General features: G+C 38.9%; 1 protein-coding gene across 1 annotated transcript in view; it reads right to left on the minus strand.

The window, feature by feature from the left end:
• Positions 1 to 1,602: 1,602 nt before the first annotated feature.
• Positions 1,603 to 25,790, minus strand: part of ELOVL7 (ELOVL fatty acid elongase 7) — a 50,603-nt gene continuing 26,415 nt past the window's right edge. The window contains exons 4-10 of the mRNA XM_077816290.1: positions 18,447 to 18,543; positions 14,170 to 14,360; positions 11,024 to 11,104; positions 10,173 to 10,229; positions 7,887 to 7,992; positions 3,292 to 3,428; positions 1,603 to 1,922 (exon numbers count right to left, since the gene is read on the minus strand). Of these exons, the coding sequence (XP_077672416.1) occupies positions 1,713 to 1,922; positions 3,292 to 3,428; positions 7,887 to 7,992; positions 10,173 to 10,229; positions 11,024 to 11,104; positions 14,170 to 14,360; positions 18,447 to 18,510 (846 nt within the window). The 5' untranslated portion in view covers positions 18,511 to 18,543 and the 3' untranslated portion in view covers positions 1,603 to 1,712. The remainder of the gene's footprint in view (positions 1,923 to 3,291; positions 3,429 to 7,886; positions 7,993 to 10,172; positions 10,230 to 11,023; positions 11,105 to 14,169; positions 14,361 to 18,446; positions 18,544 to 25,790) is intronic.

The raw sequence follows: 25,790 nt of genomic DNA on the forward strand, positions 1-25,790 counted from the left end.
AGCACTGCAGCATTGTGATCTATTTTGTTACAAGAAAACAGTATTAGAAATGTATGTCTAATAGTCCTCAATTAGCAACTAAGTCCCCACATGCCACTTTAACATTGTAGGGATACAAGGCAGAAAGACAAGAAGCAAATCCCTGTTTATTAGTTCAATAAGGAAGACTCAGATATGTTATTTTATAAGAAGTCACTTGCAACACTATTGTGGTAATCATGTCCATATAACAACAAAACATGCCTTTTTGGAGTTCTTCAAACACTAATACAAACAGGTGGGTCAGAAGACATGTTAGAGAACATCACAGCTCCAGCAGATCAGAGCAGAGTACAAGATAGATTTCAACCCATCACTTGCGGGAGTTGTCACAAAAACAAATCAATGAATCAATGCTGTATGGTGTGCATCTCAAGGCAGAATATAGCTCCTAGTTTAGTTCTGCATAATACAGTCATTCCTTGACCATCTCACGGAAGTAGAGAGATACTATCTGCATATAGCTCTAGGTCCTATAAATTGCTACTAAGCCAGCTGACATGTCTCCCTGACCAGTCCCTGGAGATACCTTATCAGTTCATTCTGCATAGTTCAGAGTTAACTATACTACACAATCATCTGTCCTTTCTCCCTCTCCATAAAACTGTGTCGTTTCTAATCTCTTTAGACAGTTCATTTAGTACCACAGGGCAAAAACAAGGCACTAGTGCTATTAACAGAGAAACTTAACCATGAATTATACAAAACAATTTCTCATTAGGCACCATTCATTTCCACAGGCAGTGGAAAGGAGAAAGAATACAGCAAAATAAAGTAATGAAACTGCCATTTGTATTTTACACAAAACCTGTTCTAAAAATGTAGTAAGGTTTTGGTTGTTGAATTGCATGGTGTTTTTCCCAGTAAAAACATTCCTATTTGCTGATATCAAAATACATCCACAGACAATTTTGAATATTATTCTACTTCAATGAATCAATCACTATTTTTTTGACTGGGATGTTAAATCAAGAGACAGTTTTTATGATTATAATGTTCAATTAACTAACAGCAAACATTTTTAAAAGTTCATTAACTTAAATCATTTTAGTAAAAAACACATTATAATCCAAAAATCCATCTTTTTTAAAAAACACATTCTAATCTGCCAAGGTTTTATTTAACTTACATTCTTTAATATGGTACAGTTTGTACAAAAATATGAATGTTTACAGGTATTAACTATATTAACAATGTGTTTTAGTCTCTGTAAGTTATGCATGTAACAATGATTTTTCATTATTTTAATAAAATTAAAATATAGTTTCAACATCTTATGATATTAAAATGAATGCTCTTTATACCCTTTCTTAGTGCTCAAAGTATTCTGTACTTATCATAACATTTTCTTAAAGAAGATCTTTTTATTTATATGCATCTCACCTGTAAGAATGCAATTAAATATTCATTTCTTCTAGGCACAAAGAGAAAAATTTCTTTAGATACGTGCAGCAAGTTGCTGAAAACCTGCAAATCTTTAACCAGAAAATTACCCCTCCCGCACCCCTCTGCAACATCAGAAACCCAAATAACTTATTGTAAAAATACAAGCTCTTTGTTTTGGAAAAACATATAAAATGTACACATTGTAGTGTGCATCTAAATATCTTGATTGTCAAGTAGTACAAGTTACTAATCTGAGATGTACACATTCATATAGATGAGACATTGCTTCAGTGATCTTTGCTTTTGCTGATTCCGTTTTTCATAGTCTTTGGTGGTCTCTGGCCCCTTGTGTAAGCATGATACCAGAAGTGGAGAAACAGGATTAAAAACACAGAGCCATAGAGCCAAATAATGAATATGAAAACTGGATACTGGTATGGACAATCATCCATAAAGTAGATTTGTCCTATGTGAACTGTAACCATAAGAAACTGAACCTGGAGGAAACAGACAAGGAAAAATATGCTCAGTTATGCATTACAGGTTTAAAAATGTAAAAAGATATACTTGAGAGAAGTTTAAATAGTTATCAGCATAATGTGCGCACACACAAAAAGGGAAGGTTGGTGAGAAATAGAATTTGTGTAGTCCTGCAAAACTCCACTCTCCTACTTGGCCAGGGAGAGGTGTTTTTTTGATGAAGTAACTTTTTGTTTTTGTTTAAGTTATAAACATTATCATGGTGCAAGGATAGGGGAGCAGATCCATATCAGGGAGACCAGGGAAGGAACTCTCCCTAACAGTCATTCTCTTGATAAAAAAAACAGAGGGAAAGGCCTGGCTGGAGCTATTTACAAGGTGGCATATTCTCAGAGGGATTGATTCTGCCACCCCTTAAGTTGACTAGTCCCACTGACTACTTGCATGATAATGTGGTAAACTAAAAGTATTAGGCCATTGAGCAGAGGCATAAACAAACTTCTCTTCCTATACAAGATTTTAATAGTTAGGGATTACATCTGTTCAGTTTAGAGAAGAAACAAAAATGGTAACGTCTAAAGTATATAAAATGGAACAGAAGATCAGTGGGGTACTCTTGTTCAGTGCAAGAGCAAAATGGCAGCCAAAAGAAATTTAAAGGGTAACCAAGTTAATAATGGTTAAAAAAAAAATTTACTTGCTTTCCCCTTTCCACACGCTGATTTATTTGGAGAACTCAGGGCCAAATAATATTGAGGCACAGAATCTAGAAGGGTTTTTTAAGAAAAAGATTTTCATATGAAAATCATAATGCACAATTACAATAGCTATGATAAAAATGCTTGAGATAATTCAGTTATTTCTTCATAAGGCCAAATCCAAATTAAAAGAGATATCATCAACTTCTGTAGACCCAAATGTTTACCTTACTTTAAAGTAAGATAAATCCTAAGAAATAGTCCTTGTAACCTTTTGTTTTTAAATTTAAACTGTTACTCTATTTAATACTGTTTTGCAAATTTCTTTTTAAAAAAACACTTTGTTCCTAGTGTAAGTCCATACTCCAACAGTTCTTAAATGGACAAATAGTTCTTTATCAATACACTTAGAGTACAAAGCAATTAAATACACTGAGTACCTACAACTCCTACTGACTTCAGAGAGAACTGTGGGTTCTCAGAACCTCTGGAAAACAGGTCAACAGATTTTATTTACACAGTTGACTGGTCTCATGATTTCTGCTGAGCTCAGTTGAAAAATGAAGGTAAAACTCTTCTGTGCCATTGTAAAAATAATTCTTAACCACGTTCATAGAAGTGACATTAAAAACTCACTCACATACAGCTTGACTAACTGCAAAAAGTCTGGCACAGACACAATACTCACAAGCTGTATAGTTGTCATGTGTTTTTTCCACCACAGGTATTTATAATAGGCTGGTCCCAGTGAACAGAGTCCATAGTAGCTGTACATGATGACATGCACAACACAGTTTAACAGAGCATGGAATGTTCCTAACCCACCTGTAGAATAATAAAAATAGTTCAAGATTGTTACACCAGTGATCCTAAAAAAACCCAACCCTGTATCTAGCTACCAAACAAGGTTTTTGCCTTGCGTTAGTTAAGTAGAAAACTAGATAAAAGCATGAGGCTCTATTTGGAGGGGTCTCCAACTTTCACTAGCACATAAAATACAAAGATTCAAGTTAAGCTCTGTAGTCACCAACTCTGAAGGATTTCAGCAGTTCCCTCTTTTCTCAGCAAATGCTTATGTAAATATTTTAGCCAATACCCTAGTAAAATGCTGCAATGTTTTAAAATCAATTTTCCAAAGCTGTAATAAAAGTCTAATTAGTGTAACTGAATGCAAGTAAGTTTTTTGTTAGTGTGTTACATGAAGGGGACTCAAACACCTCTGCAGCATCACACCTCCTGCTCTACCTCTTTTCTAGATCCCATGATTGGCTTTTCATGAGTCCAGGGGCTGCAACCATGTAGCAATCCTCTAGCCCTTAGAGGTTCCTAGTAAAAGTACTACAGCTCAAGGCTCTACTCTCTATTCTTTTGAGTCACTCTCTGGGGACAACAAGGAGTCCTTGTGGCACCTTAGAGACTAACAAATTTATTAGGACATAAGCTTTCATGGGCTGTAACCCACTTCATCAGATGCATGGAGTGGAAAATACAGTAAGCAGGTATAAATGTACAGCACATGAAAAGATGGGAGTTGTCTTACCAAGAGGGGGTCGGGTCAGTGCTAACGAGGCCAATTCAATTAGAGTGAATGTGGCCCATTCCCAACAGTTGACAAGAAGGGGAACATTACTTTTTGTAGTGCTAACGAGGCCAATTCAATCATATGGATGTGGCCCATTCCCAAACAGTTGACAAGAAGGTGTGAGTATCAGAGAGAAAATTATTTTTTGTAGTGACCCAGCTATTCCCAGACTTTATTCATGCCTAATTTGATGGTGTCCAGTTTGCAAATTAATTCTAGTTCTGCAGTTTCTTGTTGAAGTCCTTTTTTGAAGGGTTTTATTAAAAAAGCTGGGGACAGCTCCAGAGCATCCATGTTCCCAGGACCAGGGAAGACCCAAGGGGCAGAGGTGTGGGACCTCAATGTATGTGACCTTAGCTGCCCATGCAACCCTCAAGTTTGGGACCAAACCCATTAAACAGAATGATAATAAAGGAACTTGTTGTCATTGAGGGGATCCATGCAGATATTTCCTTCTCCAGAACCCTCTCTCCTGCTCAGTTTCCAATAGGGTTAAATTATCTTAGCCATAGTAGTAATATTTAAGAAGTGAACTGAGTTTTAAATATAGCTGGTCAAAAAATGGTTTAGAGAGAGAGACAGAGAGAAAAGCATTTTGATTATTTGGTGGAAATTCAAATACAAAACATTCTACATTTCCAGGTGAGAAGTGCATGAAAAAACTTAGCAAAAAAATAAATTTGGTTGAAAGCCCAATTAGATATCAAAACCAGTTTGAACTAGCCTTAATTTTAAAATCTAAATGTTTCTTTTATTACTGATTAGAGCAGTTAGTGGAGCTTTCCCCCTCCACAAATGACCATCATCAGTTTCACTTGCAAATTCTCTTTGAAAAGTTGTGTTTCTAGGTCACATATTCCCAAACAATTTGACTGCTTTTCTGAGACTAATGCATTTACTTTTTTAGGTTGCATAGTGAAAATTCATGGAAGAAGCCTCAAAATGAGTTACATTAGAAAAAAAAGCTACCTAGACATTACAAAAATACTGTTACACAAGAAAGTCACTGCACAAAAATGGTTTTCAATTCTCTATGTCAAGTCCTAAGAAGGAGAAGATCCCCATCTCTTCACAAACTCATTTGGATGATTTGGAGTAAGAACAAGTTCAGAAGGGTGGGCAGTAGACAACATAATGCCATTATTTAAAGGAAAAAAACAACTAGGAAATGAAATACAAGATAAACATCAGTTGTACTGAAATTCTTGGAAATTATTTTACGGCATCAAAGAGAACATTTGGAAAGATTAGTTTAAAGACAGGCAATAAAGCTTTGAGAAAGAAACACAATACGCTAAGATTACATGAGGGAATATTACTGACTCAAGCCAAAATGGATCTCTCACTTTGTGGAAAGCATTTGCCAGATTACTACAGAAGAGATTTAAGTCTGAGATGCCTTGTCATGGAACAAGTACATGGCAACTAAAGAGCAGGAAATTAACAGTATGGGTAATGTAATTTTTTTTTGGTGGGGGGGGGGGGGAGGCGACGATTGTTAAGTGCTGGGAATACCAGATTAATGTGTTTTATATTAACAGATCTAAAATGGTCTGATTTGTAAGCAGAGGAAGATAATTCCAATTTTAGTACTACCGTACCACTGATTTGGGGAAAAGGATGCCGTTCAAAACATGAGAGTTTCTTTATAGGGGGTTTCAAAGAGGATGGCTCTAGACTGTTCTCAGTGGTAGCAGATGACAGAACGAGGAGTAATGGTCTCAAGTTGCAGTTGGGGGAGGTTTAGGTTGGATATTAGGAAAAACTTTTTCACTAGGAGGGTGGTGAAACACTGGAACGCATTACCTAGGGAGGTGGTGGAATCTCCTTCCTTAGAAGTTTTTAAGGTCAGGCTTGACAAAGCCCTGGCTGGGATGATTTAGTTGGGGATTGGTCCTGCTTTGAGCAGGGGGTTGGACTAGATGACCTCCTGAGGTCCCTTCTAACCCTGATATTCTATATATTAGAAATTGGACTCAAAATACAGTGAAAATGTAGCAGTCTCCTTCATTAGCTAACTGCACATTAGACAACTTTTCATGGAATCCATGCAAAGCTTTTGTACCTCTTTCAGAACATATTTTTGTATGCATGCAACTAATATACACAGGAGGGATCAGGTAGGCAAAGGTTCAATCCTTCAATTAAGCATCAAAAGCTGTGGGGGAAAAAACAATGCCAAGGAAAATGGGTGAAATGTTACAGAAAAGGAAACTATGTCCAGACAAGTACTGCTGTTGTCTCCACTGATTTTTCAACTAGTAACCTCTTCCAGACACACCACCACTAGGAATACAATCCAGCACCAGGGGTTCCACCAGGTTTCCATTCTCTCTGCAGGTTTCAAGCTGTATGCTCTTTTTAGGCTATGTCTACAATACAAGCAAGGGGTATGATTCCCCAGCTCACGTACACATTCACAGTAGCTTGAGGAGAGCTAGCACGAGTATAAATAGTAGCGTCACTGTGGTACGATGGGCAGCAACAACACAGTTTAGCTAGTATGTACCCACTCTTTTCAGGAATGCTTATACTCTTCATGGCAAGCCATGCCCGACACTGCCTGTCTGGCTGCAGTAAGGTTACTATTTATATGTGCACTAGCGCTCATCAAGCTACTGCAGGTATATGTATGCAAGCTGGGGAATCATACTCCTAGCTCAAGATGCAGCCTTAAGTCCATTACACTGTAAAGCCCCAGGTTAGAAAGACCACGCATTCTACGAGCTTCTTATGCAAGGATCTCTCTGGATTTTTGTCATTTCTGCTCTGTGGAGAGATTATTGAGGAGAGTGGAGGGATTTGTAAGGCTAAGGTAACAAGAGAGTATAAAGACCAAGATGAGGGAAAAACAGCAGAAGGTTTTCCCCAGTTCCCAAACATTTGGATGCTATCTGGCCTGAATTTTCAAATCTTTTACGTTGCTGGCCCTTCACAGACAGATATCACTATATCTAACTAGCTCTGGAAAAGTTACAGCATTACCTCTGGCTACATTTCTGCTCCCAAAGGGCAGTCAGAAATAGTTGCAACAAAAACTAAAATAATTTCTAAATAAAATTAAGGTTAGAGAGAGAAACGATGAGAAAACAACTCTACCCTCTGATTAGATCGGTGTGTTCCAAGGGACAATGTCAACGTGAAATCTACTCTATTTTTTGACAGGTTTCAGAGTAACAGCCGTGTTAGTCTGTATTCGCAAAAAGAAAAGGAGTACTTGTGGCACCTTAGAGACTAACCAATTTATTTGAGCATGAGCTCTTGAGCTGTAGCTCACGAAAGCTCATGCTCAAATAAATTGGTTAGTCTCTAAGGTGCTACAAGTACTCCTTTTCTATTTTTTGAAGTAGTTTCAATAATGTACCTGCCCCATAATTCCCCTGCTGGGTTTTACAAACCACAACCTCCCGCCATTGGTATGCCATCCCCTCTGCCCCTAGCTGCCCCCCACCTCCACCCCCAGCAACAGGGGAAAATGACTGTATACAAAGTGTTTTCAAATGAGCCAACTGGAAGATTTCCCCCCCCTTATAATCTAGTTCAGGTACAGTAATCTTTGGGCATTGCTTGTAACTCTAGTAGATACAAATTATGACAAAGTAATTTTTTTTTAATTGATGGTGTCCATTTGAACATGTTTTTCATTTAGAGTATGGAGGTTTTACTACTACACGTAAAGTATCATTTCAGCTCTCGACTACCTGCAGCAAATTTGACTCCAAACCACCAGGTCCACGGCATGATTGAGTGATGCAAGACATGCAGGAATGTAATCTGGCCCTCTTTCTTTCGCAAAACAAAAAAGATCTGAAATAGTTTTAAGAATAAGAGATTAGAAAAGTCACATGTGAAAGTAGTTTGCAGTTAGTTGTACGCTCAAACATAGGTTGCTCAATACAGTACATTAAAATTCTTTGCACTTATGCTCATTTTATGTATGTGGAAATTGAGTGACAGATTGAGGGGCTAATTTTCAAAGGCACTGAATAATCTAAACTTCTGCTACAAATAATGCAAGCTGCAGAAGACCAGCATTTCTGATTAATCATCAGTTCAGATGTCTCAACTCCTAGCTCCATGCTCAAGCCACTAGACCACAACCACCTCTCCTAGGACTCTTCATCCACACTATTACAAAACTGTCTATACAAGATATTTCCAAAAAATATTCATACTAGTTCACTGTTTCATCACTGTAGAGAGGGTCTGAAAATCAGGCCCGGGTACCCCCACCATGCTTCAATTTCTGATCTGTATTAGGGTTATAATGGTATTCACCTTTTTAAAGTCCTTGAGATCTATGAATGAGAAACATTAAGTTCAAAATGGAATTGATGTGAAGCATATAGGCAAGGTTTAGAAAGAACTGTAAGCAAAAGAAGTGTGGCTTTCAACATATTTAGCAAGGAAGTCAATTCCAGATGCAGCAATCTAAATCAAAGTGACATCCGTTTTATGGTGGCTAATTACTGGGAAGGAACTTAAGAGGCCAAGACCTAGGAATGAGAGTGTGCCGGATGAAGAGGTGGATCTGAACTCAGAGGGTTGAATGAAATAAATCCATAGAGAGTCCTGAAAGCCAGAAAAGGCACTTAATACATTCAGGGATGGCTAAGAAGCCAGTGCAAGTGATGGAGGGTGCAGGAAAGATGGCCCCAATTCCAGGACCAAACTGTCCAGACAGAGTATTTTAGACCTCTTGAAGTTTGGGTATAACAGGTTGAGAAGAGTATCGGAGGCAACTGAAAAGACAGGATGATTTAAAGATCTGACTTTAAGGCACAGAAGAGGTACACAGAAGGCAGAAAAGATTAAATCAGAACCATCATGTAACTAAAGAAAGACTATCTAGCGCTTGACATGTTAAAAGCACTACAGAGACAATAACTGCCCAAAGATGTGAAGAGGAAGGTGGGATAGTATTGAGAGGGTTGAACGTGGATATTCTCTATGGACATAGTGCTGCCATAGTAAATGTCCATCAATCTGCTGAGGAAAACTGTTAAGGGAGAAAAGGGCAAAAACATTCTAAAAGCAGAATCCAATAGATGGGAATAAATGTGGGAATGAGAAGAGCAGAGTCAGATGGCAAGAGCAGATAGAAGATGGCACCCAGAAAGAGGGGAATAGAGTGGTCAGATGTGACAGAGAAAACATACATACGAAACTGTTTTCATATGGCTAGAAACAGTAAATTAAGCAGCACAATAGTAACACGTTAGAATGTTGCCAAAGTTCCAAACAATTAAACTTCCACAATCAAACTAAAAAGAAGCTGAGATATAGGTACCTAAATAATGAGAAGGCACAAGGGCAAGTATACAACTAGAAAGATTCAGATGAAGAAAATAACTTTTCAGGTCCAGGACTAATTCAAGGTCACCAGTCAGTAGATAGTAGAGATGACAGGAAGGTCACTCAACTTCCTTTTCCAGCATTCCTGGTCCCTCCAACAGGAGATCGGAGATCTAGTTAGTTGGGCCTTAGAAACAGTCCAGAGTGGTCAGGCTAACATTGTGTTATTACTCATGACTGCCAGGATGGGTACTTTAAATTGAGGCAGGTGGCTACTGTTGGCTATGCCATACCCCTAACTGCCAACGTTTGAGAAACAGGATGGAAAGTTGTTGGGGAGGAAGTGGAGGAAGACGAAGTATAACCAGCACTTGTTTCCAGCCCACCTACCCTAACAGAGTATTTCCCAGGACAGTTTAAAAGAGACATACCATGCTATCATTTTTAGATACTTCCCCTTGTAACTAATGGGGAGATATGCTTAAAAGTTTGTGGTACAGAAATGCCTGAAACATTTCTCCGCTCTCACTGTTCTCCATTACTAACGGATTTTGTTGATTGAATATATGAGGTCTGATTAGTAAGCAAACAGAGTAAAACTACTGTGTGATCCAACTGCTATAAACACCAGTGTCCTTTTTTCTCTATGGAGATCACAGTATTTTTACCAGGTTGAGTCACTACATACTTACAGTGTCTAATAATTCAATGAATTTGGAGAAGTAGTACAGCCAACAAGTCCGAACCATCTAAGAAATCCAAAAAATACACAGGGTCAAGTCTAATGAAGTCATTAGAACATCAGTCTAATTTTTGTTGGTTTTCTTTAAAAACAAGGAAGCAAAACAAATGCCTTTTCAGCATCAGGGAACTTTAAAATGTTGAACTGAATAAGCGAACACACTGGATAAATAATTTTTTTTTTTTTAAATAAACCATTTTAATGAAATCTGAATGTCACACAAGATATGTCAAGTCAACACTTCATATAACTTCTTAAAATATTTGAATAAAAAAAATAAATATGCTGAATCCATGAGTCTCTATCAAAACCTTTGAGTTAAAAGCTGCTTTTCCATAAAAAGAAACAATCTGGGGAAAAACTTTTGATTTTGAGGTCAAGCTTTATAAATATGGCACAATACATCATGTAATGTATAAAGGGCTTGTTTTGTTTACAAACTTATGTACTCCTAGGTAGAAAGAGATATATCAAATCTAGCATAAAGGTTCTATTTAGTTGTAAATCAACATGTTTTAAGGATTACATGAAGCAATGAAAATGTACCTTTAGAAAGCAACTGAAGAACAAATAGAAAAGTTGATTAATATTGAAGATTTAAATCAAGGCTTCCACTTGGTGATTTAAGTCACTGATTTAAAATCAAACCACCTTGCTAGCACAGGTTGCCTCCAACATCCCTTTCATCACCCTTTATAGTCACTTACATACTCTTCATTACGCATCAAGGCATTTTCATTAAAAGCATTTCAAAAATATAAGTTAATGTAGCATAACAATTAGCTTCATTTGGTTACTTACTCTCAGAGCTGTAGGTGACCTGGAGTAGTCAACAAGGTCACATCGGAACGAATAACCTGTGGCCCAACCAGACATAAGAAACTGTAACAAGGAGAAGGGGGAGAGGAGAGATTTAGTTGATCACTTGAGAAAATTCATTAATTTCAGTTGACCTTAATAATCATGTAATGATTAAAAAAAGCTTGTGAATTCAGTCAGCTTGTCAGCTATTATCTACTTCAATGTGGGATGGCAACACTATAAAAAACTCTGTTGCTGTAGCACTGTAGAGAGATTTGAATCTCATAACTTGACAATATGGATGAGAAACCCAACTATACCCACTTCAGGGTACCTAACCCTCAGTGCCACAAGAGAAGAAATAGTTGCTCCCCTGAACAGACTTTAGATCAGTGTCTCTCTTCCCACTATGGGAAGCAGGTGATTGAAACAAAAACTATCCCAAAAAAGTGAGTATTGGTATTGAATCCAGGCATTTCAATACATAAGACACTTTTAAAAAAAAGGGTCAAGTACTAACACAGAACCACACTTTTATTATTTAGAAGTTAAGTAACTCAATTCTTCATAGATTTTCTACAAATGGAAACACAGTATATGCAGGACCAGGGAATTCAGCTAATTAAGTCTTTGTATTACAATTTAGCCCGTTCACCATGTATTTGTGACTGACCAACAGTGTAATAAAATAATATCACACCATGATGAGGAAATCCTAACAACAAGAATTAACATCCAAAGCATTTTGGGCTCATTAGAAGTTACTATGTCCACATAGAATTAGAACTGCAATTTTTATGTTTGCCAGAGGTCCCCTATGCACTTAATGATTCTGGCCAATTCACATGCCAGGTTGAACTGCACATAGTTTCTTAGATCTATTTGCAACAAGTCCATAAAGGGGGACAAAAAGACCATAAAAGACAATCCAAAAAAAGTTTTAACCAAAGTAAATCATGTTCTGCCATGGGTTTTCCCCACCTCCATTTACAACATCCAGCTGAACTTTAGTGTATACACATACAACCTCTGTTTCAGCAACTGTTTTAATGAGTTTGATTGTCTGTAGCCCACAGAAGGGGCTTGAGGCTAGAGAAGAATCAGCACTGGACTTTTTATTTGGTACCATAAGTATCTCCATTTCTTGTCAAAAATATTTACTCTGTGATGCAAGTTAGACTATAACTGTCAGAAGAAATGGGGAGCTGTCTTCAGATCACATGCAGATGTACAGTATCAATGGATTGTAAGAGGCGTCACATCTAATACTCCTTCTATTACTATATTAAAACTCAGCCAAGAGTAGCACTGTAAATATTATATTTCATTTGCGTCTTCTCTCTTCCTCTCCCTACCCCAAATCCCAGCCAATACTATAAAAACTCCACTTGTGTTGAATGAGTATTCGTTAATTAATCATAATTATCCATGCATGATTAATAGGAAACCAAGTTTTCCTGGTAGGTGAAGAGTTGTAGTTTCAATCAAACATCACTTGAATAAGACAAGTAAAAGATTATCCATTTAACAAAATCAGACGCCGAAACCAACAGGATTTCAAACATTGTAAGTGAACATAATCCCAACACACCCACAAAATGGCTTATATCCAGTGAGGAAAAGAATTAATTCAATCTGGTATACAGTATCTGTGCATTCTTTTGCGGCATTTTAAATAAAGGCTTAATGATCGGCAAATCAAATATGTTAGCGTCAAAAGTGAAAGAGGCAAGTGTTTATTTTTTTAAATACTCCTAAAAAAGCACAATACTAACAAGATCTGTAGAAGCAGGAAGTGCAAAAGGAAAGCATGCTTTTCATCCTTCTTTGCATTTACGGTATTTGCACAACAATTATTAGCCAATGCATCAGTTTCTTTTTAAACAACAAATGTAAAGATCTTGGAGCACTGTTTTTAAAAGCAAAAGCTCAGTCTAATCCATTATGAAGGTTATGGGAACTGGGTCAACTGAAGTACAGCCAATTTGGCAGCAGTATCTGAACAATTCCCTAACCAGTATGCCAAAGATGAAAATAGCTACCACAATAGTGTTGTTTCAGCTGGCCAGTTGTAGAAAACTATCAGGCAGCTGCTTGTAGTATTGCTGAGTATCCACACTGTTTATTGCAACAGTGTCCCAATTTAGTCTCTTTAGACACTTAAAGAAATGCCAGTTTAAGAGTTAACTCTAAATGACTATTTGTAGGTGCACACCATGTACATATAATAATTTATTTTCTCGATCATTAAACCCAATGCATCTCACTTGATCACGGTCTAATAAAAACGTTCTTTTCTCCTAAAAAGCCTGGCTTTTTGTTGAGCCACAAGTTGAGGGGGGGAAAAAACAACACCCCAGAACTCTTCTAGGAAAGATTTTATTAATTATTCTAAAAACCTTGTTTTATATGGATTGAGACCCTAGACTAAATTTTGTAAATAAAAGTATCATTTACAACATTAGGAAAGTGTGATTGTGCAATCTGAAAACCAAAAACTAATTGAAGAGGATCTTGCACGTAAATATTCCCTGTGCAGTGTGAAAGATGTCAACATATTCTATCATGTGGCAGCCAAAAAAGTAAAAGACTATAAACAAAGCATGCAACCTGCCAGTCTAGTTCAACTTTCCTCACCCAAAGAAGTTCAAAAACTAACCATCTAAATACTTTCCAGACTTTAAAGCAGGGGTTCTCAAACTGGGGGTTGGGACCCCTCAGGGAGTCACAAGGTTATGACATGGGGGGTCGTGAGATGTCAGCCTCCACTCCAAACCCTGCTTTGCCTCCAACATTTATATTGGTGTTAAATATATTAAAAAGTGTTTTTAATTTATAAGGGGGGGGGGGTCATACTTAGAGACTTTCTATGTAAAAGGGGTCACCAGGGACAAAAGTTTAAGAACCACTGTTTTAAAGTGTTCTATTATGGTCTTTCTAATATAAAATATACAATCACCCTCTTGACTGTGTTCAACTTTCATTTACAGTCATTGTTAAATTTCTTTTTTGTGTCTAACTATATCTGTAATTCGAGGTTCTCTCTAATCTATTATGCTAAATGTCGCTATTACCATATCCAAAAAATTACATAATAGTAGCTGAGCTAGCTGAAGTTAAAAAAGTATTTATAGAAAAATACTTACTTCATAAGTCATATACACTGAAAGGGCTACTACACCAAAATTGTAAAATGCCATTATTTGCCTGAGTTCAAAAGGTTTTCTGTTTTCCATGAGTTTTGGTCCCAAAGAAGTGACAAAATAAACATAGGCTCCAATGATAATAGTCTGTGGCACAGGTGAAGACATGAGTAGGAAGCCTTCCACTCTTGGATCTAGAAGAAGGGGAAAAGTCACAGGTATTTCATAATGCTTTTTACATCTACATTAACTTAACAAGGATATTCTTTTCTTAAATTCCTGATTAAATTTGATTAAATTATTTTCTTAAATTGTTTCTGCTTTCACTGCTCAGGTTTTAGAATCACTTATTAGCTTCAGGTTCTTATAACTTGCTTTAACAAGATTTAGTGCCTCCAGGGTTCTTAGCCTCTTCGTAAACCAACATTGGTCCTTGCCAGATTTTTTGGAATACCACTCAAGGTAAGCAATTAAAGCCGCTGCTACCCTTGACCACAATCTCTGGAGACCAGAGGTCAATTTATTTCCATTCATCAACTAGCAGTGATTTATTCTCAGTTTAAGTCTTCACATTCAACTCAAATTTAAAAGGACATTTTATTGGCAACGTAGAGAAAAACATTAATATATACTCAGCTACACTAATACTATAAATTGCACCATTAACCAGGCACAAAAATCTTACACTTAAAGTTTACACACGTGCTCACCTCTACTGCGCACCACATCATCCTCTCAGGTACAATTGACTGTTCTGTCCCACACATTAGTACAGATAGTCATTAAAGGATATTGCCTAATTCCCCACTTCCAATCTCATATGCACCGTCAGGCAATTCTCAGTCCAAACCTTGAAGAAAATTCTCGCCATGCTGGCTAAGCAACCCTTGCCCAACAGACTCATATGGAATTCTAAAGCTATTTGCCCAGATAGAGTCATCCTTCACATACTCCTCCCTTGCCAAAATAAAAACCAACAGAAATCTATTAACAGGTATACTCTGCAGATTTATTCATCCATAGATGGTAAGCAGAGTTCACCCTCCCCCCGCCCTTGGTCTATGGAGTTTGTTTCACTTGAAGTTACCCCTTAAACTCATCTGGCACACAGAGTTATGTCCTCTGCACATATGACATTTGTAGCGTTCCTTCTAAGACATTTTCGATGCCCTTTCTTGGTGCGACGGTCTTCCCAGCAAAGGTTTTGGTTAGTGGGGATCAGCAGGGCTTCCAATTAATCTGGCTATGGAGTGACTTTCAAGGTTGTTTGCTGGTTGTCTTTGGGATGAAAACTCCAGTTATTGGATGCTGTCAATTGGAGCCCAAGTTTTGACAAAAAAAACTTTAGAAGCAGGGTTTCCATGCTGATAAAAGTGTGTCTCACATCATCACTCTCCTCCAACATCCATTCAGACTTGTGTGCTAGACTGGGTCTGACACCCACCACTCACCTCAATCTCCACCCCATGGAAAGTATGTATTGTCACAAGACTATGTAGTTCAAAAGCAAAAAGAGGAAGAGGTCTTGCAAGCAACTAATCCAGGCTGCATATGAGTGAAATTGAACTCTTTTGGGAAAATGTGAACATTCTTAAAGAACTTCAAATTGTAAATTGGGAAATGCCCCTATTTTTAAGAACCTTGTCCCTTCTTGTGTTTAATCATACTTGGGTTACTAGTTTGGAGAATGGCTTTAAACCTGGAAGTTTTAAGCAGATGATTTGACCTACTCCCTACCACTTGGAGAGCCATAACATAGTGCCTGTTAAATCTTACAATTCCTGAAAGTTGTCCCCACCCTTCTCTCAGAAATATCTGGTTTTGTGCAGGGATTGGTAGGTCCAGAGTTGAGTCTGCACGGTAAACAGGGAGAACTCACATTAAAATTATCCATATGGAGAAAATGCTGTGATTCCCTCCCCAGGTAGCTTACAAGGATGTTAAGTGCTGTGTCTAGAGTTGCTCCATACAAGCCCCATTTCCCTCATTAACAGTTGACATTGGTTGGAGCTACATTCAAGCTTTTGACAGTGACATCATCATGGGGATCTGGAAGTCTTGACTATTTCCTCCTCACTGGGAAGCGTAGTCACCTGGTTAGTTGTTCTGGACCCCTGCTTTTACCAATTACCTTTGGGGGGGGGGTTAGGTTTTTGAAAAATACCAACATGGCTTTTGAATTAGTATTCTGCTGCTTTTGTGGCTTGCTGCCATATTACTGGAGTGAAGTCACGAATCCAGACCTTCAACTTACTGTTGCAATGTTTCAAAAGAACTGCTCAATTCTCTAATTTATTTGTTCACATTTACAAAGCATTAGTCAAGTGCTCTAGGCGCTATACAGAAACAAACACTAGATAAGTAATCAGAACTGTAAGGGGATCACCACACCCTCACAACAAGCCACTCCCTTTCGCCCACTCCACCAGCTCCTTCCCACTAATTGATCCCTGAGGGAGATCAATTAACTCCTTAGTGTACCCCTATTCCAGTGACGGGCAGCAGAACAAAACCCTAACACAAGCAGTATACAACAACATTAGCAGGGAGACCCGGTCTTGGTCATCTCCTTCGGGGACCCACACAACCACTTGTTAAAGGGCTCAAGTTTTAATTCAGGTATTTTATTTGTCTTGTTTCCTAACAAAGCAGTTTTAAATTTCAGTACACACAATCAGAACCTGACAAACCATATACACTCTTAAAACCTTACTGCTCAAAAGAGAATTAGAAATCTCCACTAACCCACCCAAAATCCTACATAAGGCTGCCATCTTAACACTGCAGAAGTCAGAGTGTTAGACGAGAAGCTTCCATGTTAGTTTACCAGGTTATTAGGTTCTCTTGGTGCGGTATCTGCATCTTCACTTCATGGTGTATTTTTAGGCTGAAGCAGAACTCACTCTGTGACACCCCTGGCTCCAAATAAATTTTCTCCCACTCTAGGTCTGTAGTCTTCCAGTTGCTCTGCCTACATTGTCCTTATCAACTCCTTGTTCTCATCCTGATCATCCACTTCTGGAGATTCATCCTCCTTCTTTGGTCCATCAGAGCTATCCTCTGGGCTAGCATCTCCATTCACTTTCAACTAGCCCCCTGGCACAGCTGTGCCCAATTCCCACTGATGATGGTAAAAAAGCTATGGTACTAATCTGAACTCATTCATTGCAGTCTCAGATGTACAGCATCTTTCAGCCATTCATATTTACAGTGAATTTCTGTTCAGATTTCACCATATTTGTCCAGTTCAAGGCAACATATGCTCTACAGCCATGGCATTTTCCATTGCCTGCATCTAGTTCCATAGCTACAGAATTATGAAAAGTCAGGCTATTCAACACCTACAAGTTCAGAATAGGAACTAAGCAGATATACAGCACTATAAAACATTCACAGTAAACCACAGAATGATTTATATACTTATTTCCTGAACTTTGTGAGAGTATGAATTCTCCCTTTAAAAACAGGAACTTGATGCAGTGAATCACTTACAGGAGTTTGCAACATACAACGATAAATTATCAAGGTTTACATTTTCTTTCACCTGCTACTTTAGTACCAGGAAGAGCAAAATACATCACTTTGTAACAGAATACTTTAATTCAGTTAACTAAGAAAATGTAACTCCATTTATAATTAAATAAAATTAAAGTTTTAGACTGTCCCAGTAGAATTTCAAAATGTAAAGTGCAATTCTGCTGATAGTAGAGATCTTTTTAGGAGAGCCATTCTGTACACATAGGGCACGTTTACACTTACCTCCGGAGCGATCAATCCAGCGGGGGTTGATTTATCATGTATAGTGAAGATGCGATAAATCGACCGCCGAGTGCGCTCCTGTCAACTCCGGTACTCCACCAAAGCGAGAAGCGTAGACGGAGTCGACGGGGGAGCGTCAGCAGTCGACCTACCACAGTGAAGATACTGCGGTAAGTAGATCTAAGTACGTCGACTTCAGCTATGTTATTTACGTAGCTGAAGTTGCATAACTTAGATCGATCGCCACCCCCCGCCCCCGTGTAGACCATGCCGTAGTGCCTGAAGTTTTAAATCCTTAACAAATCAACTTTTGTAATTGCAAAAGTTACACCTCTAAAGTCTGCATGACATTATACTACTTTTCTTTACAGTTAGACATGTGAACATTTAGCTTGACAACTTAGGTGTAATTAGAGGAAAACAATGCTATTTTAAGTTAGCAATACAAAATTATGCTTAACACAACTCCACATCTGTTGAAAAGCCTTAACATTAGCGGACATTAGGATTTAATGACTCACCAGCACCTTTAATCCATTCATCATAAAGCAGTGCAGCTTTTGATGTCAAATTGCTAAAGGCCATTTTCGTTGGGATAAGTGGATATTATGACTTCTCCTGCAAAAAAAACAAAAACAAAATTTTTTTTTTTAAATCTATGCTGAAAAGATCAAGTATTCTTGGTGGAAGATTTTCAAAGGCAGCCCTGAAAAGAATGTAACAGGGAAGGTCAGCAGTACACTGATTAATTAGATTAGTGAGCATTAATTAGCTAACTGCATTTACTCTGCTTGATGCAACATGTAACCTATTCAGCTAGTACAACCATATTATTTGTTAATCCCGTATACTGAAGTGTTATAATACCACAAGGCTCTACAGCTGAAGAAGCCATGTGGTGGTTAATCATTACAGGTAAGAGAATAATAAGAAGCAGGTGATCTTACTCACGCTTATCATTCTTCATTTTAAAATCCAACACAGTAATTTTGCAACTCTGCTCTCGTAGCATCACTCATCTTCATTTTCCAGCTGGAAAATATATGGAGGACATGGCAGGAGAGGAGCTCGTCCCTCCCCACACTTCATTTACATGTGCATTTATAACTAGTATGTAAATTACAGTCTGCCAATGCAGATTTAATCACTGTTTTTACTGCAAGATTCTCTCCTGGGATTAGCACCATTAAAACATGCTACTTACCCAGTCAGAATGAGGCAGGAGGATGATTCACACACACCAACTATATTAATTAATAATGTGAGACTATAGATAGGATTTCTACAGAGCTGGAGAATGGATGAGTAAATTATTTGCACACTGCCTAACCAGGGTAGAGAAAAATCAATGATTTTTTTCTGGGTGGGGAGGAAAAGGAATCTGATTTTATTTAAAATTGGAGTTTTTTTATTCTGTTATTTAAATTATAAAGAGTATTTCCTTTAAAAAAATAAACCTGTTTAAAAAGAAATCTGAATTTACTACAAAATATGTTAAGGCCTAAATGTATAATAAGCTCTTAAAATATTTAAATAAAAATAAATATGCTGAATCCATACGCCTCTAACAGAACACTGAATTAAAGGCTGCTTATCTATATAAAGAAATAATCAGGAGAAAAACCATCTAACTTCAGAGGTCAAGTTTTCTAAATATGATACTATAGATCATATACTATATTAAGGACTTGATCCTGTGGGGGACCTAGGGGCTGTGTACTGGGTGCAACAGACTGGCGAATTCATCACAGTTGTTGGAACCAGGCCCCTGCTTCCAGAAGACACCATCAGTTATCTCATCAGGATCATCTACTGAGCCCACGTGCATAGGATGACCACCTTTTCAAAATGCAAGAACAGGACACATGCAGGAGCCCTGACCCCAGTTGTGATCCCACTCCTGCTCTTCCTCTTCCCCCTGGGGGAAGGAGGAGGAGGAGCAGCAGCAGCAGGGGGTGGCACCTCCTGGCTAGGGGTGCTAAGGCCCACCTCAACCCCCTGACTGGGAAGAGATTGCTGCCACCCCTAAGCCACAGGCAGGAGCAGAGTGGTGCCAAAGGGAATCCAAGACAAATGCTGTCCTGTAGTCATTCAGCCTGGGACCAGGACGTGAAATGTCCCACCCAATTAAGGAGGGCTGGTCACCCTACACCCGGGTGGTCTCATACTTCTATTTTCTAGCTTCTTCCTACAGGAGCTCTGATTGGCAGACTTCTCAAATTATGAACAGTGCTGCAACTCAACATACCTCAGATCACAGGCACTGACTCATTTTTCGGTGTGGGTGCTCCACCAATGCTTCAGCAGAGGCCTCGCCCCCACTCTACCTCTTCCCCCAAGACCCGGCCCTCACTCTCTCTCTTCCCGCCCTCACTCCAACCCCTCCCCCGCACCTCCTGCCAGCTGATCGGCGGGGCCTGCCAAACAGCTGTGGCAATATTGTTTTCCATGGATGCTCCAGTCCCAGATCATCCACAGAGTCAGCGCCTAGAATAGTAAATTACCTGAACAATGAAATAATAATAGGAATAAGACTTTCTTCATTATCCAGTAAAACCGTGGATGAGTTCATTATCAGGATCAGCAAATTCCAGCAAGACTCCATAGATGAAAAGATTGCAATAAACTCTCCCTTTCATCTTCTTCAGAACAAACATTTCACTAACATTGGTCACTCATTACAACCAGATTACACTCCACCCAGTGGAGCAAACATTGCTGGAAGGTTGCTGGATACAATATCTGATAAGGAAATTGTACGGTGTACAAAAAAAAACTATGATAGGAAATTCATTAATAGGAGTCTTGATGGGTGGAGCAACAAACAGAAGCACTTATTATTGGATCACTGTGTAACACAGAAGATGGGATTGTCTATCTTACAGAAACAATTGAGACATCTGGAGATGCCCATACAGAATACTTAAAAGTAGCAGCAGTAAAAGCTATAACTAAACAAAAATTCCAGTGTGTAGTTTTGTCACAGACAATGCTGCAAATGTAGCGAAGATGAGAAGACATCTAGAATGAGGTAAAGGGAAACCTGAAACTTACAACACAGGGGCGCAATGCTCATTTGATGCATCTTTTAGCCAAAGACCTCTTCAGTACAACTCCAGGAAGAAAGAAAAATGTTGAAATTGCTAAATACTTCTGGTAACAACGACTTGGCTTCAACTTCACTGGAAAGAACAGGAGGATGCAAACTAATTCTCTGCCCAAGACATATGATGGAATTCAGTGGCTGACTGTTTTGAGCTACTTAAGCTCTGGTCTATTCTGACAATGTCACAATCTCAGGGGTTCTCCAGGGAAGGCAGATTGGCACTGTATGTGGCTAACACTGTTGCAAGCATCACAAAGCATTTTGGGGAGGGTCAAAGGTGTGTGAGTGGAGAGTGGAAGGTTCCTTTGCAGAATACAAGAGGCCAGGGGAGGAGGAGGAAGAACAGAGCAGAGAATGAGTGAACTCAACCCTGGAGCGCTAGCTCAGTGAGAAGATAAAGATGCTGGCCCCCGCCCAAGGACACTGTTCACAGCCGAGACTTAGCTGACGGCCGAGAAAGACGGGGGCTTGCAGGTGCCCGAGCAGCCGTGAGAAAGAAGATTTCAACTGCACAAATCTGCAAGACAGCAAGGTCAGCACAGAAGACAACTAAGTCTAAGACTGCAGAGATGGAAAACACTGGCGAGAGGGAGCCAAGCCTTGAGTCCCGGAAGCCGAGGTGTTTTGGGAAGCTAAAGAACCCATGGACAGCCGGCTTGGACTGGCACGGAGGGCACCAGGAGCAGAGGTCCCCAAATGGAACGCCAACGCCTCCGCCCCTCCCGAGGGGCCAGAACTTAAAACCCTCCTGAGAGCTGGAGCAATTTGGAGAGCACAGCAGATCCTTGGATGGCCTGGGCCCAGGACAGCACTCCTGTTCACCTTCCCCCCTGCAAACCTCTTCTTCTGGCGTTACACTCAGACTTGGCCAGTCTGGGTCTTGCGTATGAGAGTATGAAAGTGGGTTAGGGCTTGGGGCATTAACGCTTTCTTTCTTCCTCTGAGTGACGTGGGAGTGTTCCAACACTCTCCGCTGTTACATTAATTTTATTAATAAAGCTTTAAAATTTAGACACTTGGTGTGCCTTGTCATCTCCTCCCCAAAAAGATCCTGTGGCCCCAGCCTGATCAACTGTGGCCCCAGGCAGATTGGTAACGAAAATCTGTCACAATAACAAGCTGTGAAAAAAATCGTGACAAAACAGATGGAATTATCATAGCCAAAGTAGTCAACACTGGAGTAAAGAGAAATGTAGAAGATACAATGAATATACTGAAACCTATTTCCATAGCCTTTGCAAGCTGCAGAAAGATTCCTGCTGTACTGCTGTTGCTCCTGAAATTTCAAAAGAATTGCCAGAGCCATTCAAGAGTTACCCAACAACAACATTATACTGCAGGCAGTTAAGCAGCAGATGGCTCAAGCACATACTCCACCTCATTTTCTTGCCAAGTCTCAACCCAAAGTACCAGGATAGATGCCTCATTGTTACAGAAGATGCTGCTATGACATGGAAATCTAATAATCACGCATCAATCATAATACATTTCAGGACTGGAGGCAAACCATTCAAGCAGTACACGTTTGCTGATGAGGTTTTAAAGAAAGTCACACCTCTGAACCGATGGAAATCCCTAGCTAAGCACCTGGAACCATAGTTTGTTAGATGGTTAAACCAGCTTGTGACAGAAGTAACCTCTTCTGAAGGCAGAGAAAGATGATTTTCTTCATTTGGACTAATTCATTCTAAGTTGAGAAACTAACTGGAAGTTGAAAAAGTAGCAAAACTTATCTCTCTCTTCTAGTCTATGAGTAAAAATGAGGAGGGAGAGGATTTGGTTTACTAAAAATAAAGTTTATATGCTGTTTGTGTGTTTAAATAAATTATAGTTACCATCCTAATACAGCTTGACACAAATCATGAGCAAACAAAAATTAGTAAATAAGCAATATTCATTCACCATTTTCTAACATAATAATGCGCAGTTAAAAATCTGAAAATAATAAGTATACATTTAAGCAATTATGTAATAGTTATAGTACTTAGCAAAAAGATGTACCAAATCTTATATAAAGGCTCGATTTAGCTGTAAATCAACATGTTTTAATGGTTATATCAACAAATGAGAATGCACCTTGCTTTCAGAAAATAATTGAAATATGAAGAGAAAATTTATTAAATTTCTCCAGACTATGCCGAGTGCCACTTCTGGAAGTGGTTTCCCTGACCTTGCTCTGACCCGGTCTCAAATCACTCTTTACTGGTTTCTTCTCGTACCTCTGCCCCCTCCTTCAATGTCCCACAAAATGTCACTTCCGCCTATATCTCCGCTTTAATTTTCCTCCACTCCCTCATATCCTATATTGAGTTTTGAGCACCTGGAAGCATGCTAGGTTCTTCATCACAGGAAGCAGAACTGACATATCCCTTCCCCCAGAGACCTTACAACATACCTTCTTCTCAACTCAACTCTTACTGTTTGCTTACTCTTCTTTGCACTTCCAACTTTGTATCTTCTGTCATATTGCTTCCTATGCCTGAAACTACCTCAAATTTCTTGTCTACCAAGAATTCTCCCATTACAAATTTTTCCTCAGAAGCCCAGAAATACCCCCTCTGCCTTCTCCTCCTCCCCAAATCTCTTCATAATCTACCCTTTCCAGAATCACTGACCAATATCACATCTTATCTTTTTCTTGTCCATGTTCTTTAGTATCATTTTTGGTACAGGGATTATTTTAATCTAGCTTTTTTAAGTGCTATGTTTATTTACAGTGCTACATAAGTAACATTTAATGAAAATGTCTATAAATAAATGTAGTGATATTTAATTACGTAAGGGCTTTATTTATTCATAGCGGCTATCTGAAAGGGTACGTCTATGCAGTAGAAGCTGCGCATGGCTAGCCTACCCAAGCTAGCTTTAATCCAGGTAGCACAGGTAACGATAGCAAGCAAAGACAACACAGCGTGGACTTCAGAGTGGGCTAGACAGTTGACTATGCACCCAGAATACATGCCAGGCTTGTATGACCTGCACTGAAGCCTGCATTGTGCGGTCTTCACTGTTATTGTAACCCGCGCTAGATTCAAGCCAGCTCGAGCAGGCTAGCTATGCACAGCTTTCACTATGCGGACACACTCCAAGACATTATACATTAGATATTTATTGCACCTGAAAGATCCTGCAAGCTTATTCTGGGATGCATCTGTAACATGAATGCTGACCCAACAAGACTGTTGTCACTGGCAGAGATTATCAGTCTCATATTGTAGATCACTTTAAAGAAGACACAGTGAAGATATTTTTCCTTCTCATTTCTAGATAAACCAACAAAAATAGTCACCATGGTAACAGTTGTGCATTGCTGTAAACCAAGTACTGTACTGAGCCAATGAACATCATAATTATCGTTAGACTGACTCCCCACTGCTCACCCAAAAAAGCAAAACAGAAAAGACAGACTACAACGCAGAGGATTGTCTCACAAATCCCTAGGAAAGTCTGTTCATCATACTGCTGAGTTCACAAAAGTAGCTTTCTATTGTAGTGCTGAACTGAACTCTGATGTCAATTTATTCTCCTGGGCAAATAACTTGTATATGGAGAACTGCAGAGATAGTTCAGAGCATGTAAATCTTTTAAACTCAAGACAGATCTCACTGAACACCACCAAATGTCACTGTTTTGCTTTTGTATGCATGTGTAGATGAATCAATTATTAGGTAAATTCTACCACCACCATTGATCTCTATTAGGCTCTTAATATTTATATGAACGCCTATACTGAACTGGTTTCAGAGCAGCAGCCGTGTTAGTCTGTATCATGCATCCGACAAAGAGAGCTGTAGCTCACGAAAGCTTATGCTCACATAAATGTGTTAGTCTTTAAGGTGCCACAAGTACTCCTTTTCTTTCTGTAGTGAACTGTGACTCTAAGCATATTGCTTCACTTATGTAAATATGGTTTGCTTATATGGATAAAACAGTACAAAGCCCTAACCAAAAAAACAAAAAATGTGATATACAGTAGGGGATAGAACCAAGTGAAGATTCCCCTTATTATGTTACAGGTCAGGTATAAGCATCTGCTGCCCTCAGCAAACTTCAAAATGTACATCCTCCATAATTGTAGCTGGTCTCACCAAGCCCCAACTGCTGAATTCATTCACAACTGTAATACATGCACATACATCTATACACTCATCTCACCTATTCGTCTATCAACACACTCGCAAAGTGCATATATTTTCAGATCAGTGTGCTCTGTTCTCTTAATCTTTTAAGAAGTATGATGTTTTACAAAGCATTCTAGATTATTATAAAGGTGACCATTATGAGAAGGATAGGGATATGAAAGTGGTAAGTGGTAAAAGCCATCTTCTTCCTACTCCCCACAAAGGAGGAAGAACAATGGTTTCTTCCTCTTTGGCACTGGCTACCCAGGCAAGGGAACAGAATTTTCCTACCAGAGACACATTACAAAATGTGAACATCCCTGCTGTCTTGTCTGTAGTTTTGCTGGGTACAGCAACACCCAACACAAACCCTACCTCTTCTGAAGCACTGAGCCCACTACAAAATTCTTAAAGACTCATGTACAACACAAGTGAGTGTGTTCTCGTGGTGTGTGTTTGTTCACTCTTTCTCCCTCCTGCCCTTTATACTATTTACATTACTTAAAACTATTAAAAGCCTAACTTCATACTCATCCATTTCCATTTTATATGAGCACTGTATTAATAGGCAAGTGAAGGATACCTGCGTTAGTAATATGGCAGATAACTATTTGTGCTTCTATTAAACCAAATGCTAT

This window comes from Eretmochelys imbricata, chromosome 5 (assembly GCF_965152235.1).
Source record: "Eretmochelys imbricata isolate rEreImb1 chromosome 5, rEreImb1.hap1, whole genome shotgun sequence".
NCBI lineage: Eukaryota > Metazoa > Chordata > Testudines > Cheloniidae > Eretmochelys > Eretmochelys imbricata.